At 38.0% G+C, this 24,663-nt stretch overlaps 1 protein-coding gene across 5 annotated transcripts in view; it reads left to right on the top strand.

Moving 5' to 3' along the window:
• Positions 1 to 24,663, top strand: part of PPP2R2C (protein phosphatase 2 regulatory subunit Bgamma) — a 190,236-nt gene that overhangs the window by 61,940 nt on the left and 103,633 nt on the right. Inside the window, exon 2 of one of the 5 annotated variants that reach the window (XM_054514743.1) lies at positions 13,213 to 13,299. The exons of 3 other annotated variants lie outside the window; for them this stretch is intronic. In XM_054514743.1, the coding sequence (XP_054370718.1) occupies positions 13,213 to 13,299 (87 nt within the window). Of the gene's footprint in view, positions 1 to 13,207; positions 13,300 to 24,663 lie in introns of all 5 variants that reach the window. One more of the 5 variants, XM_036382746.2, reaches the window with a different exon arrangement.

Here is a 24,663-nt window from a genome sequence, read left to right as displayed (position 1 = left end):
TGCTGTATAGTGCTAGAGGTCCTGGAGAAGTGAATAAGATGTATTAACAGAAGAAAAGGACCATGTAGAATATTAGCTAAAGCTGAGCTCCTTCCATGACAGTGACAACAAGGAGCTGAAAAAGAAGATAATTGCAGCAATCTGGAGCTTTTCCAGGTGCCAGCAGACTAGAAACATTATAAATAGAAATCTTTATTGTATATTTATCTATATAGCTGTTATATGTAAGAGACTGAGCTACATATAAGCCTTAAAACCAGAAGTTCAGGACATGAGCTGTGCAATGTGTGTGTAAGATAAACATGGGCATAGAAATGTGATCCATGCAAGCTGGCTGTGTCTGCCAGATCTTTTTCTAATTGAAACTGACAGTTTAAAAGTATTGAATGATGTAAAAGTAAACAATGTTGTGCAGGTAGAGTCAGTGTCATTGTTCACCATGGGAGAAGCTTATTTAGTGTATGTATTGTGAAAACTGTACTTAGCAGTATATTTTTAATATGTTGTCCATGTAAATATAAAAAACCAGGCATTTTAGCAATACCTTATGTATTTAAATGGTGAATTTAGAGAATGGTAGATGTTGCTTCTGCATCAGTTTAAAATGTGAAACACTATACAATAACACTGAATATTTTATAATGAAGAAGAACTGACTATCTTTTATTACAGCCATAAAAAGGTAATCCATCCTTACTGGTTACCTTGTGTTACTACATCATTACTAGTTGTATCCTTGAAACTTCCCATCCACAGTTTTTTTAATCACCATTGCAAGGTTTTGTCTCAAGGACTGTCTGCTAAGAGAATACAAATTTTTTGCTCAAAGTATAATCTCTATAATTTCAGGTTAATTTCCCTGTAGCCAGGGAAAGGTAATAATCTCAAAAAAATAGATAAAGTTAATATGGGCATTTTTGGGATTTTTTAAACGAGAAAGGGTTTTAAATGAACTTCTAGCCATGTTGAGGCACTTTCCTGATCAACTATTTTCATGGTTCTCAGGTTAATGCTGAGTTTGCCCTTAGTCATGAGTGTGGTCTATTTTACTTGTTCCTGGTGAAAGTTCCCCAAATCTTTACCAAGAACAAAAGCCCCACTAAGCAAAGCAGCCTTATATATGGTAGGAGAGTTCCTGTTCTCAGGAGCGTTACCTTGCTGAAAAGCTCTTGTTCCTGTTTTTATTATTGCTTCAGTGCAAATAAAAGCAGACTGTATTTTGCCAGTGAAAGACCAATAATAAAAATGTGCATTAAGAGATTTGATTCCTAATAAAATCTCAGCACAATATGCCATGCAGTTCAGTGACTTCTGTGAATTATTAATAGGACAGGGTTTGGATCTGTATTGTTAAATATAGCAGTGTTTGTCCCTTTCATATTCACTGATCCATCTGTTACAAAAAAGAGAAGAAAAGGATGTAAACATCTGTATTATAATGACATTTATGTGTTTTACTTAGAGTACAGAAAAAAGTAAAAGACTAAGAGTTGGTTTATTATTCTCTAGTTCAATGCAAGTCTGATTAGAACTTAGTTACTGTTACCATACTTCTTCCTGTTTGCAGTGCTTTTGTTGTTCCTGTGACTCAGGTGTTGCAAATCATCAGTGACTGTACAAAATAACATCATTTGTGTAAATTTTGAGGCTAATGCTGCCTGTGGTAGTGCTGTTTGCATTAAAGATAACCATGAACTGCTCTACCAGTTTCTGGGCCAATTTCTAGTAGAAATAAAGATCATCTGGGTTGAATGAAAAGTAAATTATTGTTTATTTCATTATCTCAGATTTTAATGACTCCATATCATTTATCCTTATTCTAAGATGTTAAATGAACGTTTCAAATAGAAACAAAAATTAGTTTTCAAGCAACGAGCTGGTCACCAATTAGCAATAATTTATTTCTAGTCATCTTTCATCTAGTCATGTGGTACTGTTTGAGAGGTTTCAATCTATGATATAACCTGGCATGATGCCTTTAATAAGTGTATACCTGTAAATCAGAATCTGTTAGTATTGAATAAATAATTTCTGATATATTGTCTTTATTTCTACATTGTGCTGTGATAAAAAGAAAATTTCAATGAATAAAATCAATAATAATAGTAATAATAATAAATTAGAAAAATTCAACAAATAGGCACAGTGGACTGGTGAGTGTAGGCCTGAATTGACTGCCAGGGTAGCACATGAGACTCTTCATCATGCTACATGTTAATTTGACACCCTGCTTGATTTGATATCTTTTATTGCTGCATGCAGATCTGTGATATGGGAATAACCAGTACAAGATGGAGTCAGATGTGTATTCTATAATATTCTTTTGAATGGAAGATTTAGGTCAAGTATATTCTCTTTAATCAACAGTGAAGATCAAAGTGGAATTCACATAAGCAGCCTCTTTGAAATAGGTAGATATGAATTATTACATCTTACAGAATTTCCTGGAATGCCTTACTCAGAGTGCAGTAAAGTCATATGGATGATGGTTATTTTCATTGCTCAGGTACAATATGAATATCATTTTGTGCATGTTGGAACACAAAAGTATGCTACACTCACAGAAGGTTTGTGGATCACTGCTACTGCTTGTTTCATGTGCCTGTGTTCTTCCCAGCTGCTCTGCTTGAAATGTGAATCTGGAAGTCCTGGAATGGCTATGGAGAAGTTTCAGCACGGGAGGAAATAGGTCCTGGTATGTAGGGCACTGTCCTTGAAGTCCCATATGACTCACAGACCTTTTGGTCTAGGTGTGACAGCGCCGCTCAGGGGAGTGACACTTGTGTCTGACTGGGGCAAAACTTTCCTTCCACCATGGGGTGAGAGCAGTGTCCTTGAATTTCTGATTTTCACCTGTGGTGGTGATGAGCTGCGGCTTTCTGAAAATCTGTTTCCTTGAACGTGGATTTTATTTTCCATGATTAAGTGTGGCCTTACTTGGTGGAGGAGATATTTCTGTGCTTCCACTTGCATTTCAGAAAAATGAGGAAAATAGAGTTACAGGCCTTCTGTGTTACTATGCAAATATTACAAAAGGTGCTAGTTTTAAAACAAATGAGTTGCATCTGTTAGCAATTATGATACTGCAAATCAGCCAATCATATTAAAACTTCAGTATTTACTAGCTGCAAGAATTCTTGCAACATCCAAATAAAGGGTTTTAGTTGCCTTAACTTTGAACTGTGGTGCAGAAATTACTACTGAATGTGATTTGTACAGAGTACAAAAAACCTGCTCTTTGTTGTGTTGATTTTTCCCAGCTTTTTTGTTTAAAATTGTTTTATTGAAAATATCTTTTACTTTTTCCAACCTTAAAATTAATTTCAAGGCATTTAAAATCGAGGATTTGGTTTGAAATTGACATGGATGCCATTTTTGTCAGCAAATTGCCCATTCTCCAGAGGAATCTGTAGCCTGGGACGCCCATCTTTCCTTCCCTGCTGCTTTGGAGCCACTCCCATTGCATGGAAGTATCAGAGCAGAGGGGAGGAGGCTCTGGTTAGCCCACCAATCTAGGCTTCTTCAGAAAATGTCAGCAAGCTTGGCCTGGCTGATGTTTGTCCCTTGCTGGCAGAGAGGGAGCCACCACAGCTGCCTGCCCCTGAGAGCATGGGGACCATGGGCAGTGCTGTCTTGTCCTGGTGCAAATTTGCCACCAGAGTCCCATTGCTGCTCCCTGTGACCTGCTCAGTGGGCACCAGCTTGGTCAGCATGGTGAAGACTTCCAGAGAAGTGAAGCTTAATGCTGTGCTCCTTCAAAACCACCTTGTTATAAGGCTTTTGCAGTATTTATGCACAGTAGAAGGAAGGAAGGAAGGAAATACAAACTATAAGTATATTGGAAAAATGTCTGACAGCTATCCTGGATGTACCTGGGAAATGGTAGTAATAGTAGTAATGTTAAATGTGAAAGCAGAAAGCTTGGATGCTTCTGCACTATAAATAATTACTAACAAAGGTGATTGCCAGTGTGGAGAGTTGTTTGCAGAGGGATTCATTTCTGATTGTTAAGTGTAAGTATATTTAGACAGAAAATTATTTTTGTTCCTGAAAGCCAGGGAGTTGTTGTAAATGGGAAGAATTAGCAGTCTGGATTCCACAGAGCAAACAGCAGCCTGGTTATTACAGATGAGACTTGATGAATGTAGTTATATTGAGGTTAGCACAGGAAACTACTCCTATATTTTACATTTTAATGACTGAACTCAATAATTTTATTTTTAGCAATTGAATTTACACCGTTCTCTTGAAAACTCCTCAGTTTGGCAGTCTTCTTTTCTGAAATGTTGCAAATATTTCAAAGCCTTTAATGAACCTCTTGCTAAGTCACCTTTGATCCAAAATCTTCATTGAGAAATTTGTGCATATGGGCACAGACATAATCTAACACAAAAACAGAATCCAAATAATTGAAATTGAGGAAAGGAATAAAAGAGCTTGCCAGAGTCTCCTATGCTTTGCCTTTGGAGTTTTTGCACTGCAGTCCAGATATTGGCTCCATAATCTGAGATTTTATTGTGTAAGTGAAACCCTGCAGGATTTTGCAAGGCAAGATATATTGGGGAAATAGTGCCAATACCTGTAAGTTTAAAATAAATAAAAATAGCTAGATGAGACTTGACTACACATGACAGCAAGAGATACCTAAACATTTTAACTAGGGCATGCCATTATAGGTGAAACCTGCCCTGGGAGAGCTGCTGCACAGTTTAAGCAAACTTGAGGACAATCTTTTCATATAAAAACAGTAACTTCACTACTTTACATATCCTGGGCAAGGAACTTGTTAAATTCTTGTCTTTTAGCTTGTAAGTGGTGGTTCTTGTGAGTTTATTTAAAGAGTAGGTTTTTTTTTTTCTGTTCCTTGTTTTGTGCCCTGCTGAGAAACCTTCTGATGGAGCACAGGAAGATTTTCCTTTTTTCAAAACTTGCTTTTATTGATGGAAGCATGAGCAGAGTTTATTGAAAAAGTTCAATAGTAGCACATTGGGCTAAAGTAGAGATGGGGTGAAACACCTGTTCATCGTAACAGTTCTTAAAAGCAGTAGTCCAACTTTAACATTTCTACAAATAAAAACTCCCAGAGCTCATCTCTTCAGCTGTGGGGCTATTCAGATAATTTCCGTGGATTTCCATTTCTGTTTTCAAAACTAGCTGCTTTAACAACTGTCCACTTTTTATGTTATGTTTCTGTAAAATAACTGATTACTCATGCCTATATCAGATATTTACAATTACTGCGATATAAGGCATGAGCTATAGTTTATCTATATTTGAGATCTTTTAACTCACAGATAGCTGTCAGACTGGCTATCAGGTAGTCTTTTTTCCCAGTCTGATTCTCAGGCCCAGTAACATACCACACTTGAAGAACAGAAAGGAGGTTACGTTGATCAGTTCCTATAGGTCAGAACATGGGCTGAATCTAAAATACATCTGTTCCCCTTGACACCTGACATGTGGTCAAGACTGGAAATTATGTAAGAGAGAATATTTTTGGACTAAACATCTCACAGGAATAATTAACATTTTCCCCTGGTTCACACAGCCTTCTACCCAGGCAACAGATGGGTAACCTTAACTCTTAAACCTAATGGTCTGTCTTGAAGTTCCTTTTCATGTGCTTCTGGTATGTGTCTTCATACTGCTAAAGTTCCTTTGATTTCCTTTTGGCCACTTTCCAGAACATCTTTTAATTCCTTTTGTGAAATTTCCATGCCAGCTTTAATTCCTGCCAGAAGGCAACTGTTGCACCTCTGTTCAAGCAGGACCCTAAAGCTTTAAATTCTCAGAATTTGTCTCTCTGGAAGTAATACTCCCTGCTCAGACTTCAGAGACATCAAGAATATGTAGATCCAAGCACTGCTGGGGAGAGAAATAAGGACACAGAATTCCTTCCTTGACTACAATTATTCTGTTTCCATTTGCTGCTTGACTTGATTGTAGTGGTACTTGGCTTTTATCTGCAGTACTTGCTACTGTTTGAGTTCCAGGAATCTTTATTTTAAAAAAAGGGTAGTCCAGCCAAAACCACAACTCATTTGGTACTCTTTGCCAAGTTCTTTCTGCTCTCTGTATATATATATCCATTGAATCTTGTGAGGGCAAGACCTGGAAGTGTCACTTAGTGCTATTCTTTTACTGTCATTAAAGGACACAAATGTGACTCAGAATCATCTTGGACCTGATTAACTGATCTGTAGACCCTCAGGTGCAGGGGGAAGGTCTTTTTAAATGTGAAGAGTCCTTCTTCTGCACCATTTTACTGAAAAGGAGCTTTTGTGGTGAAGTCTGGCAGCCTTCTTGGGTAAGATCCCATTAAAAATATTCATATCAACAGACCTGGTTGAAGGACAGGGTCAGGATTTTATCATTTTATGATAAGGGAAAAGCTAATGGCATTTTCTCTTTGTTATTACTCTGCCTTGAAGGTGAGGGTGGCTGAGGTTCTTGTTCATAGATCTCTTGCAGCAGATTAGAAAGAAATGACAGTGAATGACTGTTTTTTAATATATATTGTAGATATATTTATGTAAGGATTATTTTAGAATAATGGGCTTGCCTTGGAAAGGAGGTATGTAGCATTTTGGTTATTATCTATCTGTAGTAATATAACAGTACAAAAGTATAAAGATACCACTTCAGAAAATACGTAGGGGAAAGAAAGAATGAGAAGAAAATTAAAAGATTGGATAAGTGGAGAGGAAAGATATCACCACCCATCTAGCAAGGAGACTTGATTGTTGTTATTTAGTGTCTGTTAGTTGAAGTGATGATGTCCATCTTGATCAGCTGGGATTGGGGAAGCCCCCAAAACACAAAGTTTGGTGGGTTAATAAATGTTCAGGTTTATGTCAGACATCTCTCCCTTACTGGGGGGGTTAGTTTTACACTGTCTGATATAACACTGTGAAACACATGCAGTCCTCTGGTGGAAGGCCCCAAAAATTAGGCAGAGGGCACTCTGGGGGTCTTTGATGGTTTATGACACCTTCAAAGACATGGCAGCTGCCTCTCATGGCAGAGTGGTTGAGCCAGTTGTGCCCCATCAGAAGGGATGGAAACCTTCAGGCCTGTGTGAATGCCCTGGTCCTTCCCAGGGAGAAGCTGTACAACTGAGCCTGTTATCTAAGGGTGGTAAAAAGCATTATCTGACCTCTGCTTCTTACCTGCCTTCTCCCTCACATGGTTCAAGCCCCAGCTTGTGGCCTCTGCTGGTGGGTGCTCACCCCCTCTGCCCCTGGGCTGGGACCCCGCAAACCCAGCCTTGGAAAGCACCCTCAGCTATTGCAAATGGTTGGTTAGTCACTAACCACTAACATTTCAGTCTCTCATGCTATCCTGCTACAGAAATGGTAGTGAACAAATTACAGAATTTTTTATTTTAATTTCATTTCATTTTTTTACTCTGATAAGTTCTAAAAAACAGAAATGCACTACTTAGTTTTGCTAGGACACTAAGGTTACTGTACATGTTTCTAATAAACAGCAGCAATGTCATCTTTAATATCCTGACAGGTTTTTAACAGCCTTTGTGTAATTGTAGTTTAGTATCTATATATTAAATTTAGTATCTATATACTTCTATAATGAAGTCTGTTGAGAACCTGCCACTGGCTGGAGCAGGATTGGGTCCAGGCTTTGCTTGGCTGTACTCTCTGTACATGTTGTAAGTCCAGAAAAATATATGTATGTATATGCAAACCACATATTTTGTTTGAGTCATGATTTTAATCTTATGAAGTCATAGAATGGCTTGGGTTGGGAGAAACCTTAAAGACACCTTTCACTAGAGCAGGTTGCTCAAAGCCCCATCCAACCTGGCCTTGAACACTTTCAAGGAAGATACACAGCTTCTCTGGGCAGCCTGTTCCAGTGTCTCACCTCCACATCTATTCTGCATCTATATTCATCTCTCTTAATCTCTACATCTGTTTGTGCTAACTACTTTGTACAGTAACCTTAGTTACTTTTGTCTTCAGTACTACATTGTATAGTGTGGGGATGTAGGTTATAAACCCTAGTACTGGAAGAGGTTTTTTTGAAGAGTTTATCTCAGTGCTCACCTAAAACCTTTCTGGAAACTGAGTGTGCTAAATCTTCAGAGATTCAACACCATTGCTGGCTTTGTTTTTAGGACAGCAGTAGGTAAAGATGAAATTGTGGCTGAACTCCATCTACCATATTCAGAATTGTTAGAATCTACAAAGCTTGTATTTTCCTACTACTGTCAGGAAATGTAAGTACATTCTGCAGTTTAGCACAAAAATTTCTGGGACTTAAAATTATGTGGATTTGTTACTTTTCTTAGGATTTACTGCAATTCTGTTCATCAGTAACCCATATGCTGTCCTTTAACCAAAGGAACAGATTTTCTGTGGCTGCTGTGCTGTAGCTATTTAGTTATCATTTTGTTCATTTGCATAATGAGTTAGGAAATCTACTTGGAAATTCTCATGCATAATATGATTTATTAGATTTAAGGTTAAAATCAGGGTTAAAATTATAAGTTGAATGCTGTGACCTTAATACTGTCTGCAAGTTTCCTTAGGAGCTTAATGCATTCAGATTTATACTAACTTGAGTACAACCCATTTATTTTTCTTTGACCCTTTTGTCTGCTATATGATTTACTCATGCTGCATATTGTTTTCTTTTAAATACTGTTAAGTCTTTGCTTGAAGCAAAACTGCTCTCCAGATTTTCTCTTGGAGGTAATTAGCTCCAGGCTACTTTTTAACTTTCTGAAATGTAAAGTAGTTGCAGTTCAGGTTTTAATTGTATGTCTTTTTCTCCTTTTCAAGAAATGCTGCCTGGACACATCACTTTGTTATTTAAAGGGCTGAAAAATGTGTCTAAGTTGTATTAATTTATGTGGCAATAGAATTCAAATTAATGCTAACCAGAAGATCTTTAAATGCATGAGTAGTATGAAAGGTATAATTAAATCTCTCTGAAAAAAAATTACAGGATATTTCATGAATGTCAGTACCATAGTTTTAGACCTTAAATAATTTTTCTTTGCTAGAGATAATTTTTAGGGTTGTGTCTCCTAGAACCTTAAAAATGTGTGTCTTAACAAAACAGTAATTTTTTTCCCTTCATTTGTCCATTTGGGTTTGTGCTAATTTGTTAGGTTCATATTATCCTCCTAAATTATGCTTTTACAGATTCCAGAAAGTTCACAGTGTCATTATGAGAGAGAGGGGTTTTTGAGCTATGTGCAGAACATTTAGGAAACACTTAAGCTGATGAGGGGACTTTCTGTAGCTGGTGATTCCTGTTAAGAGCATCCTAAAGTTCCTTGGTTAAGGACAAACCTGAAAGATCAACCCACTATAAAAGAACAAACTATGACTGAAGAATTTGCACAGTTGAATTTTTTGGAAGAAAAACTGTGTGTCGCATGCAGAATTACTCATTTCAATTAATCAGTCTTTAAAAATGGTTAACTTCATCATAACCTGGTTCAGTCACTTGTGGAAGAGCTTTGAACTCTTGCTCACTGCTCAAACATTAGGGGTGAGTGGAGCATGATTTCCCTTTATTCTGGTCACTCTCTTCCGAGTGTTGGACCAGCGTGGTTTGCTGATACAAAGCCACTGTTGGCTCATTGCCCTAGCTTCCAGGATGACCACAGGTCCTTTCCAGACAGTTGCCAGATGTCTGGAGCTCTTCTACTCCAAGTGCAGAATTTTGCACTTCTTGCTGAACATCCTGAAGTTACTCAGAGTCTATATAGATTTTTTTTTGGCCATTTCTTGCCTTCCCTTAGTTTGTAACTTGGAAGTGAAGCAGTGAGTTTGTAATGTTAGTTATCACTGTGGATGTTTTAGATGTCTTGCAGTCCACAGTGCATAGTGAATACACCCTAAGCCTGGCTGGCACAAGAGTGAATTTTCTGTATGTTTTTTCATGAATCAGTGTATGTTTTTGGCCACCACCGGCTGCCGAGATTGTTTGAAGTATATACCAAATAGCCTTGGACATTTCTGCTTCAAGAAAGACTTGTTGATTCTTTTCTTAGTGAGAAAGATGGCATTTTAATCTGATAACTCAAATAGCAATGGTGGAAATTATATTCCATATTCTTTTTAGTTTGCATTAAAATAAATCATAGGTTCTTAGCAAAACCATACCATGTAGTATATTGAAGCTACCATTTTCCTTTCTCTGTAGAGACTATAGATTAAAGTTCAAGTACCAGCAGTATCATTTCTGGACATTGGTATTTAAGTATGGGCTCTGTAACAGTGATGACTGACATGATTCAGCTGTAAGTTTTATTTTATTTCACCAGCTGTGGGTTGGTTGGAGAGACCCAGGTGGGACTAGAGTCCTCTCATACCTGCAGGGAATGGGAAAGGTTCTGTTCAAGCACCACCTGAATCTTGTCACTTGGGAATCCACTGCTGTAGATGCATGGATTCATTCATGTAAAGGCCCACAATATGTACTGCTCACCATTTCTTTGTCCAAGTCATGGAGACTGAAAGGTGGGTTTTCTTCATTTTTCAAAGGGAAGATGAACTGTAGAAAAACCAGTGATTTCTATAGGACTCACAGGAAAATTTCTGGTGGAGGTGATAAGTCAGTCTGGGAGTTGTATTAGTTCTTGTATGCATGATAGATTCTACATAAAATTTAAACATGGAGTTAGAAGATGTATTCTACCTTGGATTTGGTGGCAGGATGCATATTCATCCTAAAAATAGCTTTCTGTCATGGAAGAACTTTCTGTTTAATTGGACTAATCTCTGGAATGTATCTTCCTTGAGACAAAGTTTTTCTCTTTTTTAATTCCATGAATTACTCTCCCAGACAGTGAAAGTGATCCTACCTATTAGGAATATCACATATGGTTAAAGTGCCTCTTGAAGTGCTTGCTGTACATAGGCCAATGTAGACTGTGGGAGGCTGGAGAACAGTAATTTGTGGGGAGAAAATCAGGATGATGTAAGCAAAGGAAAGGCTCTTTGAAGCATTTAAACATAAGATGTTTGGTTTTGAAGACTTAAGACTTGTTTCTGAAATAAATGTATGGTACCCTCAAAATGTGAAAACCATGGCATGGATATCTTTGTAGATTACTAAAGTAAAGAAACCAAAATCCACACTGTGACCAATTCAGCTCTTGCTTTCAATTGTAGTGGTTCCCCTCCCCACAGTTTTAGAATTTACCAGTTTGCATTTCAGGGAGAGTAGATAAATTAGAAGTTCTAGTCCTTTCAATGACTATTAGAAGATAGTGGCAAATATTTCAAAGTATTTGTAATCTTTTCTCTGGAGATCTGATCAGTGCTATCAATGCATTGTTACTGTAATATCTAGATTTTTCATGTGTCATGACTTTCTGGGGACTCTGAGAAGGCTTTAGGTAACACATAAAACCTAAGGTTGTCAGCTTCTTCTCATTTTGCTTCTTTCTGATGCTCATTGTTTTTGTCACACAAAGTGGAGCAGATTTACTAGAATTCCTGTTAATGATGAAAATAATCACTCTTTAGAAGGTGAATAGGACATCGATGTGTAGTGCCCAGAACAGAATTAATCAATCATATTTATTTGAGCCAACCTGCTGTATCTTATTTTATATTTAAATATACTGGATTTATTAAATATGGTATTATATATGTGACCAGTTATTGTTTCTCCTGGAGATTTCTTTCAAATATTTTGGCAAAGTCTGTTTATAGTCATAGCTCATAGACAGCTATAATTATACTCCAATTAGCAGATATTGAGAGACACAAACTGTTTCATTGCTTTGAATGGGTTAGTATGTTGGAAACTGGGAACTTCAGAGAAAAACAGTATGCAGTTGCAAATTAAAAAAAAAAAAAGAAGAAAACAAGCTGTCTGGAATTTTTTTAAGTGATTGATGCATGAGTCTGTTTTGCCCAAATAAGAAGGGAACAATTCTATTTATCCCTGCATTTACTCTTCAGTTGAAGTAATAGATGCAATACATGAATGTGTGGGGTTTTGGGGTTATTGTTTTTTCCTTAGTAGAGTTGTTCTGCCATATTATTATAATGTTTTTCTTGTCTTGCTTTCCATGCTTTTCAGCAGTTCTGAATTATGTATAAACCTCACATGTATAGGCTTTGTCTTGTCTTTCAATTCACTTGCAAGATTAACGTTGCTGTTGACCAAAGTTAAGCAAATGCAATGAAGGCTGGTATTTTTCCAATTAATTATTGGAAATTGTTCCTGCCTGTGAACATCAGTATTCAGTGCACACTCATACCAGAAAAAAGTGGTTGGTCATTAGCTTCCAGTCCTTGGTGTCTAAACTTGACATTTCCTCAAAAGAAAATAAAACCAAAAACCATCACCGCACTCCTGAAAGATACAGGGATCACTTTTGGAACAAACACACTTGTTTCAGTAGGGCTTTAAAGACTTGGTTTGGAAATGAAAAAACATTGCATTCATCACCATGCTCAAAAGAATGATTTATTCATGTGTTTCAGATAGAGTTATTTTTGTCTCTTTCTCTCTCTCTCTAATGGACTGCACTTTGGGATATACAAATCATTTGAATGTGTCATACTAAAAACTGGTGGCTGAAAACTGTTGCCCCAGCTGGAAACCATGAAAACTGTGGAAAGTTTCCTCTTCTCCTTTAAAAAAGAAAAAGGTCTTTGTTAGGATTGATTCTTGTGGTAAGCCTATGTAGATTTATGTGGAAGTAAAATAAAGTGTCTCGTTGGAATGGGTTGGACAGGAGAAGCAAAATAACTGTTGCTCTATTAGGTAATTAATATAGTAATGGTTTCTGTACAGGAAGTTTATAAAGAGCAGAAAACTGCCATTTTGAAAAGGAGATAGAAGGGAGAACTACTCAATGGTTATTTGTTCATATCAGAGTTGAGAGATGATGTTAAATATGATTTCCTTAATTATTTTATTTGGGCTGTCTAGTTATGTTGGCTCTCAATGACCATATCTCAGCTTGCTACATAGGTAACTGGCAAGGGCATCATCAGCTCATGAACCAAAGAATCCAGCTTGCTGCAAACGGAGCTCCAGCAAGATGTGAAAGTAATCCAAATACTTCTGTAGGAACTGGGAGTTCTTCACTACACCCCAGAATGTACTTGCTCAAATCAGGCATTTTCAAATTCATTTCTTTTTCCGTCACTTGTAATGTGGAAGGTGCTGTCTGACAGCCCTGGAAATTAAGTCCTCTATTTCTCCACAGGACAGGTATAGCAAGGGCAGCAGCAATGCAAGCTTCCCCACACTGTCCTGCCAATGCTCCTCAGCCCAGTTCTGAAGAAGTCACTTCTGGAGGTGAGTGGGTGGAAGAGTCTCTGTGTGTGCAGAGGCTGCTGCAGGGCAGTGGCTCCTGCAGGATGGGCTCTTGATGGAGGCTGGCCCCTGTCCTGAGTGAGCCACCAGTCTTGAACAGATAATCACTTCATGTGTCATAAAGTAGCGTGGGCTGGATTCGTTGAGGTTGCATTATTCTGCTTGACTGTTGTCACATTTTGATATTTCTTTGTGGCTGGATGGCACCTGTACATTTATTTTTCTTTTTGCACTGTTTTGTTGCTAAAGGCTTTGTCAATGCTTTATGTACACATTTGGGAAGTGGCATGTGAATAACTGAATGCAGCCTGGTTGTAAATGTGGCACAGAAAAGCAGTCACTGGTGGCAGCCCTGTGTGCAAGAGGAGCTGTCGGGCACTAGACCAAGAGGCATGCTTTGAAATGCACCAGAAATTGATAAGAAAGTGTATGTTGGTTTCCAGTATCTAAATGAATGATTAGGTTTCTGTTGCAAAGCCATATCTTAACCATTTCTCTTTACATAATTACTATGTAATTTAGATATTAACAGCAATTAAGCTGGTAAACTACTGTTCCTTTTTAGATTATTTTACAATTAATGAAATCTGCCTATCTAAAGCTAGACATGCAGCATTCTACACTATATGAAAATAAAGAGTATGTATTGCAGTCACAATAGATAGTAGTCATCCAAACCACAAATATGTGATAAATTTTGTGAGAGGAATTAATGACTGATGCAGGTTTTCAGAGCAACACTAATGAGTGCTTACCACTTGGGCAAATTAATTCCCCTATACATTCCTGGAGTTAAGCACTACATATTTCAAATATGGTGAGAAGTATTCTGTTTTCAGCCAAATTTACATCTCTTCAACACAGAAATAAATCTGAGAAAATGGGAAACAAAGGCTTAGCAAGGCTGTTAGGTCATAGTGAATTACTTTTCTAATTTCAAATGCTGTGTGAAGGATTTGCAATGCCTTGATTGTAATTTGTAGTTGAGGCCCTTAAGTCTGTTTAACTCTGTTTCTTTGGCTGTTTGTAAACAGGAGTGATAACAAGAGACTATAGCACAATTCAATAATTGTATAAATGTAACATTGTTCCTGTCTGTTTCCATGAAGTCATAGAGTAAGAAGAGTTAATTTTCCTAGTCAAAGTAGACTTCCTGAAGGGATTTCTTAATTTTTTAACTTTAAAGGATATGAATCAGAGTAGTATTCATTCCATATACAGCTAAAACAGTTCCTGACTTTTAAATTTTTAAAAAAATTTTATCAGGTAGCAGGGGCTATGGACTTCTCTTCATAATAAGAATTAATGACAAAGTCCTATTAAGAAGTCATTTGAGATTGATCCATGAAGTGGAAAACAGTTTGAGGATCCTTGTCATGAGAACACATGGCATTAGGACATTTGCTAATAAGTCACCTTATTTAATGCTTGTATAGTGCCATTAAATCATGTGGATTTGATTTTTTTCAGCTCTTTTGAATGCAGTGCAGCGTGCTAATCTCTTACTGATGTTGACAAAGATGTAGAGAGGTCCAGAGTTGGCCTCCCTCACATCTGAAGTCCAGAATTCAGCTCCAAACTCCCTCTCTGCCATGTAAACCTTTGAAGATAATTATATACCTTATCACAATTAAACCTTTTTTATAATAGACATCATTTTAAATTCAAGTACAAAAATACATTTTTAGGACAAACATAAGAATGGTTATAGAGACTGTTTTCTTCACACAGTATTTATTCAGACCACAAATTCATCTGTCTCTGCATCTGCTTTCTGTGAATACTAATTAATACAGAGTCTGATTTTTTTTTCTGCATATTTGCATTGAGTGGTGGTGATCTAAAGTAGCACATGTGTAAAGCAGCACAGGGCCCAGAGCATCCAGAGCTCCCTCATCCTGGAGTCCTGACTTACACCAGTCTGTTGTTTCTGCTGGGACTGCTTACATGGGAAGAGGCTTTGCATGATGTTCATAGTTACAGATCCCTGTCTTAAAAACATCAACAATAACTTTATCAACTTGTCTTTACCCCCAGTTATATCTTAGTGATTGTACAGCCTCTCAGAGCTTCTGCCCAGGGACTGGGAGTGGAGGAAGGTCAAACCAGTCTTTCAAGAATGTATTTAAATATTTTCCTGAAGATACAGTAAATTGGTTTGAGGCTTCAGGCTCAATTTACAAACTTTTTTTTCACCAACCACTAGATAACAGAGTTTAAGGGACAGAGTTTAAGTGTCAGAAACAGGCTGCAAAACAAGGGATAAGAAGCACTTTAGGTTCACATTGAATAATGTGTGGTCTTTGCACAGCTGGGAAACCCCCACGCTAAAATGTTGTTCCTTTTATGACTTTCTGTCTGTGAAAATAATATAGATCTGTGTTTACAATAGATCCAGGATGGACTTGGCTTATTTCCAGTCCTCTCAAGATACTTGAAAAGTGTTTCCCTAGTAGGTTTGGAGGTAGGGTGAAGTACATTGGTCTGTTTGTGATGATCTGGAAGGAGCTGTGTAATCTTAGATTGTTCAAAAGGAAGTGTTTATTTGAGGCACCTAGAAATTACTGAGATAAAGCAGGAGGAAATGCCTTCTAATCAAAGCTTGATGCCACTGGCATGTGTAAGTAAAAGGGAGACTAAAGTACCAAAGCTATCAGAAATGAAATCTCATTGCTCAACTATCAGGCTGTACAACTGCTTTCACAGACTTATCACATGGTCATCACAGGCTTCTATCAGGTTATTGTTTAGAATTATTGGGATTGTAGGAAGGAATTTGTCACTTGTCTCTCTAGGTTTAATGAAGGACTGTTTTTACTGTCCATTAGTCTTTAGGTTCACAGTTTTAGTCCAGCAGTTTGTGACAAGATACCATTAGCAATGAGCAGGTGCATAATAGAGGATATGAAAAATGCTTGGTTTTAAATTTGTTTAGTATTCAACAGCACTGCTATGGTATCTTTAAAGGTTTTAAGTGTTGCCACACATGGAACTCATTGCAGAACCATTGCTGTAAGCTCTTACAGGGCAGGGAATACATTTTTCTGTGCACATATAAAGCCAACCCTCCCTAAATCTTGGGTATTCCTGTGATCCTGGTGTATTTATAGCAGACTCAGTGCAAGGAAAAAACAAGCAAATAGTCCCCCAAGTCCCACAATAACTATTTCACCCATTTAATTACTTTCTTTTGAGTGCCTAGAAAATTTAGGCCTACTGAAATTGCTTTTGGGAGTGTCACCTTTAATCTCGTAGCAGAGTATTTGAAGTCAGATGTTGAAAACAGTTCTACCAAAACAAATGCTGCTTATGCAGGATGAGACGTGCAGACAAAAAATGAAAAGGTGATACAGAATGTAAATCCTCTTTCAGGAGCCTTCTGAGAATGCCATCTGGTTATCATAATGACAGCACAGGTAACCATCATTCTCTGCATTCCATAAAATCCTGACTCACAAAGTGAAGCTACAAGATCAACTACAAAATCTCATGGTTTTTGTTTTTGTCATTCTTCAATTTCTAGGAAGCCTGATGAGACCTAACAGCTCAAGAGCATTGAGGCTGATGAAATCTAAATTTTCCATAAGTTTTTTCTACTATAGTATGCAGCAAATGAAAAATTAGCAGAGTAAATACTGAGACTCTGGAATTGTGAGATTTTCTGGGGCAAAAGGAAGGTTTTTGCAGCTAAATACTGTTTGCAGTTGCTTTCTTAGGCTCATCTACTGTACATTTGGAGTTGATAGTGAATTTCTCCTGCACTTAAATGGCTGTTGTGCCAGGAGGCTGTGGATTTTTGTGTGTTTTCTTTTGCTTGATCAAATACTCTAGGCTCTTACAGGGAGATGAAGCAAATTAGGAAATATGTTCTTTTATAAAAAATACTTAAGAACATGCTTCAGGAAAAAGAGAACCTAATTTGTTTTAAAGGACAGATGCATCTTAAAAGGCACTTAAATTTTAATCAATCCCTTAATTTTTATTAATCTGTAATGAAAAACCCCAGTGATTAAAATTCCAGGAAATTGACTTGAACTGAAAAACTGAGTTGTAAGATGGAATTTAGAGGTTTTGCTGTAACAATCTATCAGATCCTATCTCTGTGCTAAGTGCTCAATGACCTTGTGCCATTCATATTGCTCAAAAGAAAAAGAGCTTAATTTGATAATTAAGTAGGAGATAATGAAAAAGTGTATTCTGGCAGTTTGTGACTAGGTTGGGAGAGCAATGTCCTGTTTGTTCTTTATGTTGGAAGCAGTGGAGATAACTTAGGAATTACATTTATTCTGGATAGCAATTGCTTTTTTAAAATAATTTTTAAATTCTGAGGGTTTTTTTTGTTTTTTTTTGCTAGCGTTTGCACCAACATTGTTGGTTTTTGAGAAAGGAGTCTCTGTGCTAGTTTACTTAATTTTGTAAGAGTGCTGGAGTGAAGGCTGCCTGTTTATGTCAGGTAGAGCACAATGGGGCAGTGTTCTTTAGACTCCAGAAATATGAAAAAACATTCAGAAGGATTGATATGTAATTGGAAAGGAAACTTTAATTGTAAATAGGTTTTTGGCATTGTGTTTCTCTTGCAATTTTGGGTAGGTATTATTTTTCTTTATTTTGATTGAGGTTTGGCTGCCTCTGAGTGGTTGGGAAGAGTTGGAAGGTCTGTTTGGCAGTAATTGATTCAGTATTGTCTCCTGCCCCACTCCTGCCTGGTGGCTGATGTGTTGTGCTATCCCCAGTGGTGCAGGGGATACTGGGAGAGCTTTGGGAGCCCTGGAGGGTGGGTGCTGCAAGGTTACTGCTGATGCTGCTGCTTCCTTCCCTCCCCTGCTTTCTTCTGCATCTCCCTCCCCATAAAATACCCTCTTGGCTAAATGCTTGTGCAGAAGAAAACTGGTGCTATGACCTGTGTACTTTGCCTTTCCTGCTTTTACAGCTGGCAGTGCAGTGACTGTGATGAGTGAACTGTGAGTTTTCTGCTTGTACCCTTGAACCTGTTAGTAAGTGTACAGGGATTTCTTGTGTGGAGTAATCTTTGCTGGGGATAGTGAAGTGTGTGTTTTCTTGTAACTTGGACTGGAATCTGACACAAATTCTGAGCAGATCTCATGCTGATTTTGAGCTGGGCACTTCACAAAGTAAAGGAAGCTGGGGAGAAAATTGAGTTGAGCCTTGCCTGCAAGTAATAACATTTTTAAATCTGTAATGCTGCTGGTTTCACACTGATAGAGATTATTATTTTCTAGTACCTTCCTAATGATGGTATTATTTATACTCTGCTGATGCTATTAGCTTGGTTACATAGAGTCTGTGTGCTGAAACTGCTTAGAGATGAGGCTGTGTCAGAGATCTATTCCACACATTGATTCTGCCCTTGACTTACCTTCACAGGAACAGGATATGAATGAAGAAAATGCTACTGTGTTAAATGTTAAGTACAGAAAATCTCCTCTCTGTTCACAGCATCAGTATGGTAGAATTGATGTGCAAAAGAAACAGCTGAACTGAGGTTTCAGGCCGTTGGCTGTAGAACTGCATGGAAATGGGAGTGGAGGAGTGTCTGAATCCAACAAATCAGGAAAAGCCATCATAAAACCAACCTAAAGCCTCTTCCATCCTGGAGAGATTTATAAATGGTGTCAGCAAGGATATCTGCTTCTCACCTGACTGGGGCTTACAGGCTAGCTTAGAATCTTCCTTACAGAAGAGGAACTTGTTTTACATTGTCTGCAGACAGTGTGCCACCAGTGCCACTGTCTGGACAGCCAAATATGACTCTTTCTTTCTTTCTTTCTTTCTTTCTTTCTTTCTTTCTTTCTTTCTTTCTTTCTTTCTTTCTTTCTTTCTTTCTGTCTTTCTGTCTTTCTTTCTTTCTGTCTGTCTTTCTTTCTGTCTTTCTTTCTGTCTTTCTTTCTGTCTTTCTTTCCATGAACCAAGTAAACATAAAACCTAAACTGAAGATTTGATGATAGGGAAGAACCTCTGTTGTTCCTCACACTTTTAAAAGATCTGGTACTGTGCCAGAGGGCACAGAGTGGCATGAAATCAAAACATTTCACTGAAGTCTGTATTGCTAATTTCAAGTGAAGGTTTCCATGGGCTATGTCTAAGACCAAGCATAATCTAAATGTTAGATGTCTAAAAGTTTGTGATGAATAGTGGGATAGAGACAGAGATGCATGGTGGTAAGGAAGAGGAGGCTTTAATAGGAAAACTGTAGGGCGTGCTTATTTATGATCACCATTCTCTTTGTCCAATACCACAGAGGGAGAAAATCCTAATCATGCCAAGAGCTGAACAGCTGTTGCCTTTCCATATAAGCCGATGCTTTTAAGGGTGCATTTACAGAAGAACAGAACTGGGAGCATGGAATGGGTACACATAACAGGGCAGCCTAAGCCAATTAATCTCTACTTTGCAATATGTGTATATGCATATATATGTAAAGGGTGTATATCTATGTAATTGTAAAATATGATTTTTTTTCTCAAATCAGAATAAGGTTTTGCATTTAATTTTAAATGTTTTCTCTTTGATCTTCCTCTTTAAATCTGATTGAGGGAAGCAGAATGTTCTCTTATTGGAACATAAGCAGCTCTGCTATGCTCTTCTATTTTGAATGCTTTGGGCTGTTATGTGTTTTTATAGTAATAAGTTAAATAAATAGACCTGTATCAGCAATTTTGAGGATATGAGCTTAGTGTGCAAATATCTGTTGTATATATTTGATGTGTCCCCCTGACTTTCCAATAAGCCTTTTGAGATGTGTCTTTTCAGTATAGTTATCCTGCAGTGCTTGATAATGCTGACCATCGTTCTGTGATGACAAGCATAATATTTTGAAGGTATTTCTAAACGAGAAATTTATAAAAGAGAAATTCTTTTATCTGTTCAGTTTTTATCTTCTCTTTCTATGTAGCTTCTCTGTGTCTCTTCTGGTGAAGTGCTTCTATTTTGAGGACTCCACAGAAAAAAAAACCTGGTATACTGACATGTTAAATATTGCTCGTGGTAGCTTCTACTGTTTGAAGTCTTTGAGGATAGGGAAGGACTTGGCAGTACCTGAATGTGCACATGAATGATTTCCTCCCCCTGCCCACCCCCACTGTTCTTGCTGGCAGATGGTCCTTGAAGGACTTTTGCCAGCAAGTGCAAGTCAGAGTAGCCCCTAGGAGTGACTGATACCAGGCAGCCTTTCCCTCTTGCTGAGCTCAGCAGAACAAGCCTGCCAGTGAACCTGATCTGTCATTTTCAAAGTTATTTCATATTTTTTGTCTCAGAAATCACAGTCGCAACAGAACAGAGTGTTTAGCTCCCCATGAGACTTGTCAAACATAACCAAATAGAAATTCAATGACTGATACAAAGTAAATGCTTGGGAGAGTGAGTTTCCAGTCTTAATGCTGCAATAACAGAAGTACCTTTTAAACTATAAGCTTTACATATTTTTTTTGTTCAAAACGTTTCCTTCTGAAAAAAGCACAATTAAGACAGTTTTACTGGCATCTTCAGGATGCCAATAAGCGTTGCTCTGTAGCATCACTCTCACTGCCATAATAGTTTTGTACAGAACTGTTGTGGTTTCACCCCCTCTGGCAGCCAAGCCCCAGGCAGCTGCTTGCTTGCTTCCCCACCAGCAGGATCAGGGAAAGAATTAAAAGAAGGAAAGCTGGAGAACTCATGGGTTGAGATAAAGACAGTTTAATAGGGAAAGCAAAAGCCTCGCACACAAGCAAAGCAAGGAATTAATTCACTGCTTCCCATGGGCAGGCAGGTGCTCAGCCATCTCCAGGAGAGCCCATCATGTGTAACAGTGACTTGGGAAGACAAACATAATCACTCCAAATGTCCCCCCCTTCCTCTCTTCCCCCCCTTTTATGGACTGAGCATGGTGTCACATGGTCTGGGATATCCCTTTGGTCAGTTTGGGTCACCTGTCCTGGCTGTGGCTCCTCTCAACTTCCCATATACCCCCTACATCCTGGCCAGCCTGGCCATTACCAAAAGCAGAAAAGGCCCTGGCTCTTTGTAAGTGCTGTTCAGCAATAACAAAAACATTTTTATGTTATCAACTCTGTGTTCAGCACAAATCCAAAATATGGCCCCATAATAGACACTGTGAAGAAAATTACCCCAGCCAAAATCAGCACATTAACCCAGATTTAACCAGCAAATGTGTATTTAATAATTAATGGCTTCTTTTTGTATAAAACAATGGAACCTCATTTTGTGGATGAGAATTCCTCTTTTGTATTAATTCGTTTTAGATTCATATTTCTCATTCCTTTTTAGTTGTTCCAAATCTCCCCTGAACACTTACTTGTTCTCCTCCTGACCTCTAACACTGTGGATTAAAAAAAAAAAAAAAAAAGAACTCCAGATGGTTCACTTCATAGAATGAGGGCACCTTTATTTGTAAGGCATTTACATAAGTTAAAAATCCCACAGAGAAAATAAACTGTCTTAATGAGTGGTCCTTAGAAATGATGTCTGCAGTTTCAGACAGCCATGATTGTGGGGTGATGTTGGATAAGTATGTTCCAGAGTATCTCCTAGAGCTCCCACAGGCTGTCAGAGCCAACTGGGCTACCCAAGCCTGAAGAGCCTGAAACACACCTCTGTCTCACACTGGTATGTATCCCATACCTACTGGTCTCTATTGTGATTGCTGCAGTAGCAGCTGGTTTTCTGCAGCTTTGCAGAAGTTGGTTTGGTATCTTTTCATCAGTGAGTGGTTACAGAACACAGCTGAGGTCTGTCCCCTGTGTGCCCCTCATGGACCAAAGCAGGGATCTTTCAGTAATACTGTGATGGGTATCCTTCAAACTGCAGAATTCCAGTCTGAATTCTGGGACTTTCTCTGTCTATGACCAGGCTTGGAAGAAATGCTGGAGATAAAGAAGAGATTTTTTTACAGAATTTCTGGTAAAAATATTGCTCTTAGTCACATTTGATGTGGTTATGGTTATAATTGCAATATATCAGAACTGATGGGCAACTAAAGTTTTTTCTTTCTTTGAAAAAGGTTCTTCTTTCTTTGTACCAACCATGAAAAACCCTAACCTCAAGAATAACAATTTCCATGGACTTTGATAATGTAGAGATTTAATCAAATATGTTGTTCAGCTCTGCCCTAAATTGGTATCAGATACATATCTTGCTTGTTATTTAAACTGTGATAGCATGGAGTCACTAGGCACAGCTGGTTCCATAAACACAGAGGGAGGTGCTTTCTGCCCAGAGGAATGTAGTGTTAAGTATGAGACAAGAAAGAGACAGTGTGTGGATATATTAAAACAGGGAGAACATGAGGTCATGATGACTGGTCAGAACAAGAAGCAACTGTAATAGGAACCTGGCTGCCAAGTGTCTTTATTTTATGGTAATTCATTTGTTGCAGTGCCCTGAGGAAGATGGTTTGTTTTAGCTGAGCTCCAGAGTGGAATGTGGATCAAGCTGATCATCCAGTCTCTGAAAACATTCTTCACATTGAAAATATTCTTATGTTGCTCTTCGTCATTATTTTCTGCAAGTAATGATGCAATAATAATAATAATAATAATAATAATAATAATAATAATAATAATAACCTCTGTAATAACTGAGCAACTGTACTCATACTCAGATATGTGACAGTGTCCGTGAATACCCTGGCACTCCAGTGATTTCTTCAAAAAACTTAAGCCAGAGAGCTTTGCTGGTTACCAGTGAGCTATGAAAACATTTCAGCAAAATATATAGAAATGCACCTGAGGGTTCCTCAGAAATCTACAACATAAATATGCAGAAAGAAAAAATTCATGGCAGTCATCTTTGGAGAAACTTAGAGGGCTTCATATGGGTGACAGAGTCCATTTTAGTGTGAGAGATTTGACATGAATTTTTTTATGTTTAAGAGATATGAACAGTAAAATTTGTCACTCTGCTGTGTAGTTTGAATGTAATGCAGTAAATCTATAAACCTTGTCATGGGGCCCTGACATGCCTTAAGTGTTCTCTCTGTCCACAAATGGCCCTTTAGTGAGGTAAAGGACTGGTGATGCAGGGGTCAGGACAGAGTAAAGTGCTCTCCAAAGTGGCTTTTCTGCAAAGATGTTATTATCTTGTCTACTACCACATTCCAGGCAGACTCAGTCTCTCCCCCCCCTCTCTCTCTGATGGAATTCTAATCCATAACTGGTTCATAATCTATCCTCAGAGATTTTTATGACTCTCTCAGTTATTCCTAGCTAAACTGTGTTTGAATTGAGTTCAGCTGGTCTCAGCAACAGATGTCAGGTACCACTAAAAAATGAGGGGTCATGTAGGAGAAAGCCAAAAATGTTCACTCTTTCTGTAACCTTGACCAAATTAATCTTTTACTTGCTGCATGTTTTTCTAAATAGTTTTGTATTTTTACTGTTAGTGAAATACTGGGGTATACATAACATATGAATATTGGTGTGGAATTGAGTAAAATTATATTGGGAATGTGTATTTTTCCAGTTTGCTTTTAATTCATTTTCACCCATTATTAAATTTAAAAATAAGAGAATTGCAAGTGGTGTCATTAATCAATATGTGTCCTGAACTGCAGAGCAAGTAATTTTTATAAGAGGGCAAGCCCCTGTGTTTATAATAAATCAAGTTCATTATCTTTTGAGCTTCCTGATTAAAGTAATTAGTCATTTATGCTGATACAAAGCCACCAGTGAATTCTTTGCTTTGTTTCACAAATATTAAATCTTAACTAGTTTTGTAAGGGTCGTTGGTTATAAACAGCTCCACATTGTGATGTAAATTTGTTGCTTTGTTAGCGGGGAAGTGGTTTCTGCCAACGCAAATTAATACACCAAGCAACTCTCCTGCAGCTGGAAGAACCTGCCTTTAAGACTGTAGCCTGCAAACTAATTTCAAATGCCCACTGGGACACAGCAGGTGGGGCTGGGTGTTGGGGCAACTGATGCTGAGTGCTGAGGGTCTCAGGTCAATGGGGGCTGCAGGCTGTGCTGCCCAGCAAGGCTGGGTGGGCTTCCCCACTTTTGCTGACAGCTGCCCTTTCCCACAAACCACTGGGGAGAGCTCTGGTTGGTGTCATTTGCAAAATATTTGGGAAGCTGAGAACTGAATGTGCTTTTATATCTGCAGAATGTGGCTGTTACCTGAGGGGCTTCGGTTCAGAATGCCAGTGTCACTCCAGTTGGGTATTAAAAAGGTCATTGCCAAGCAAAAATCAGTGCTTTTGAGAAAAGATTGTACTTCTTCCTATTCTTCTTTAGCTGTTGGTAAGAATAGTCTCTTCTGAGGTAGGGTCAAATGCAGCTTAATTTTCAGTATGAAAACATTTGTGTTCCTCTGGAAAGTTTCTCTATT

Source organism: Molothrus ater, chromosome 4, assembly GCF_012460135.2.
Source record: "Molothrus ater isolate BHLD 08-10-18 breed brown headed cowbird chromosome 4, BPBGC_Mater_1.1, whole genome shotgun sequence".
Lineage (NCBI taxonomy): Eukaryota > Metazoa > Chordata > Aves > Passeriformes > Icteridae > Molothrus > Molothrus ater.
This window is presented reverse-complemented; position numbering and strand designations above follow the sequence as displayed.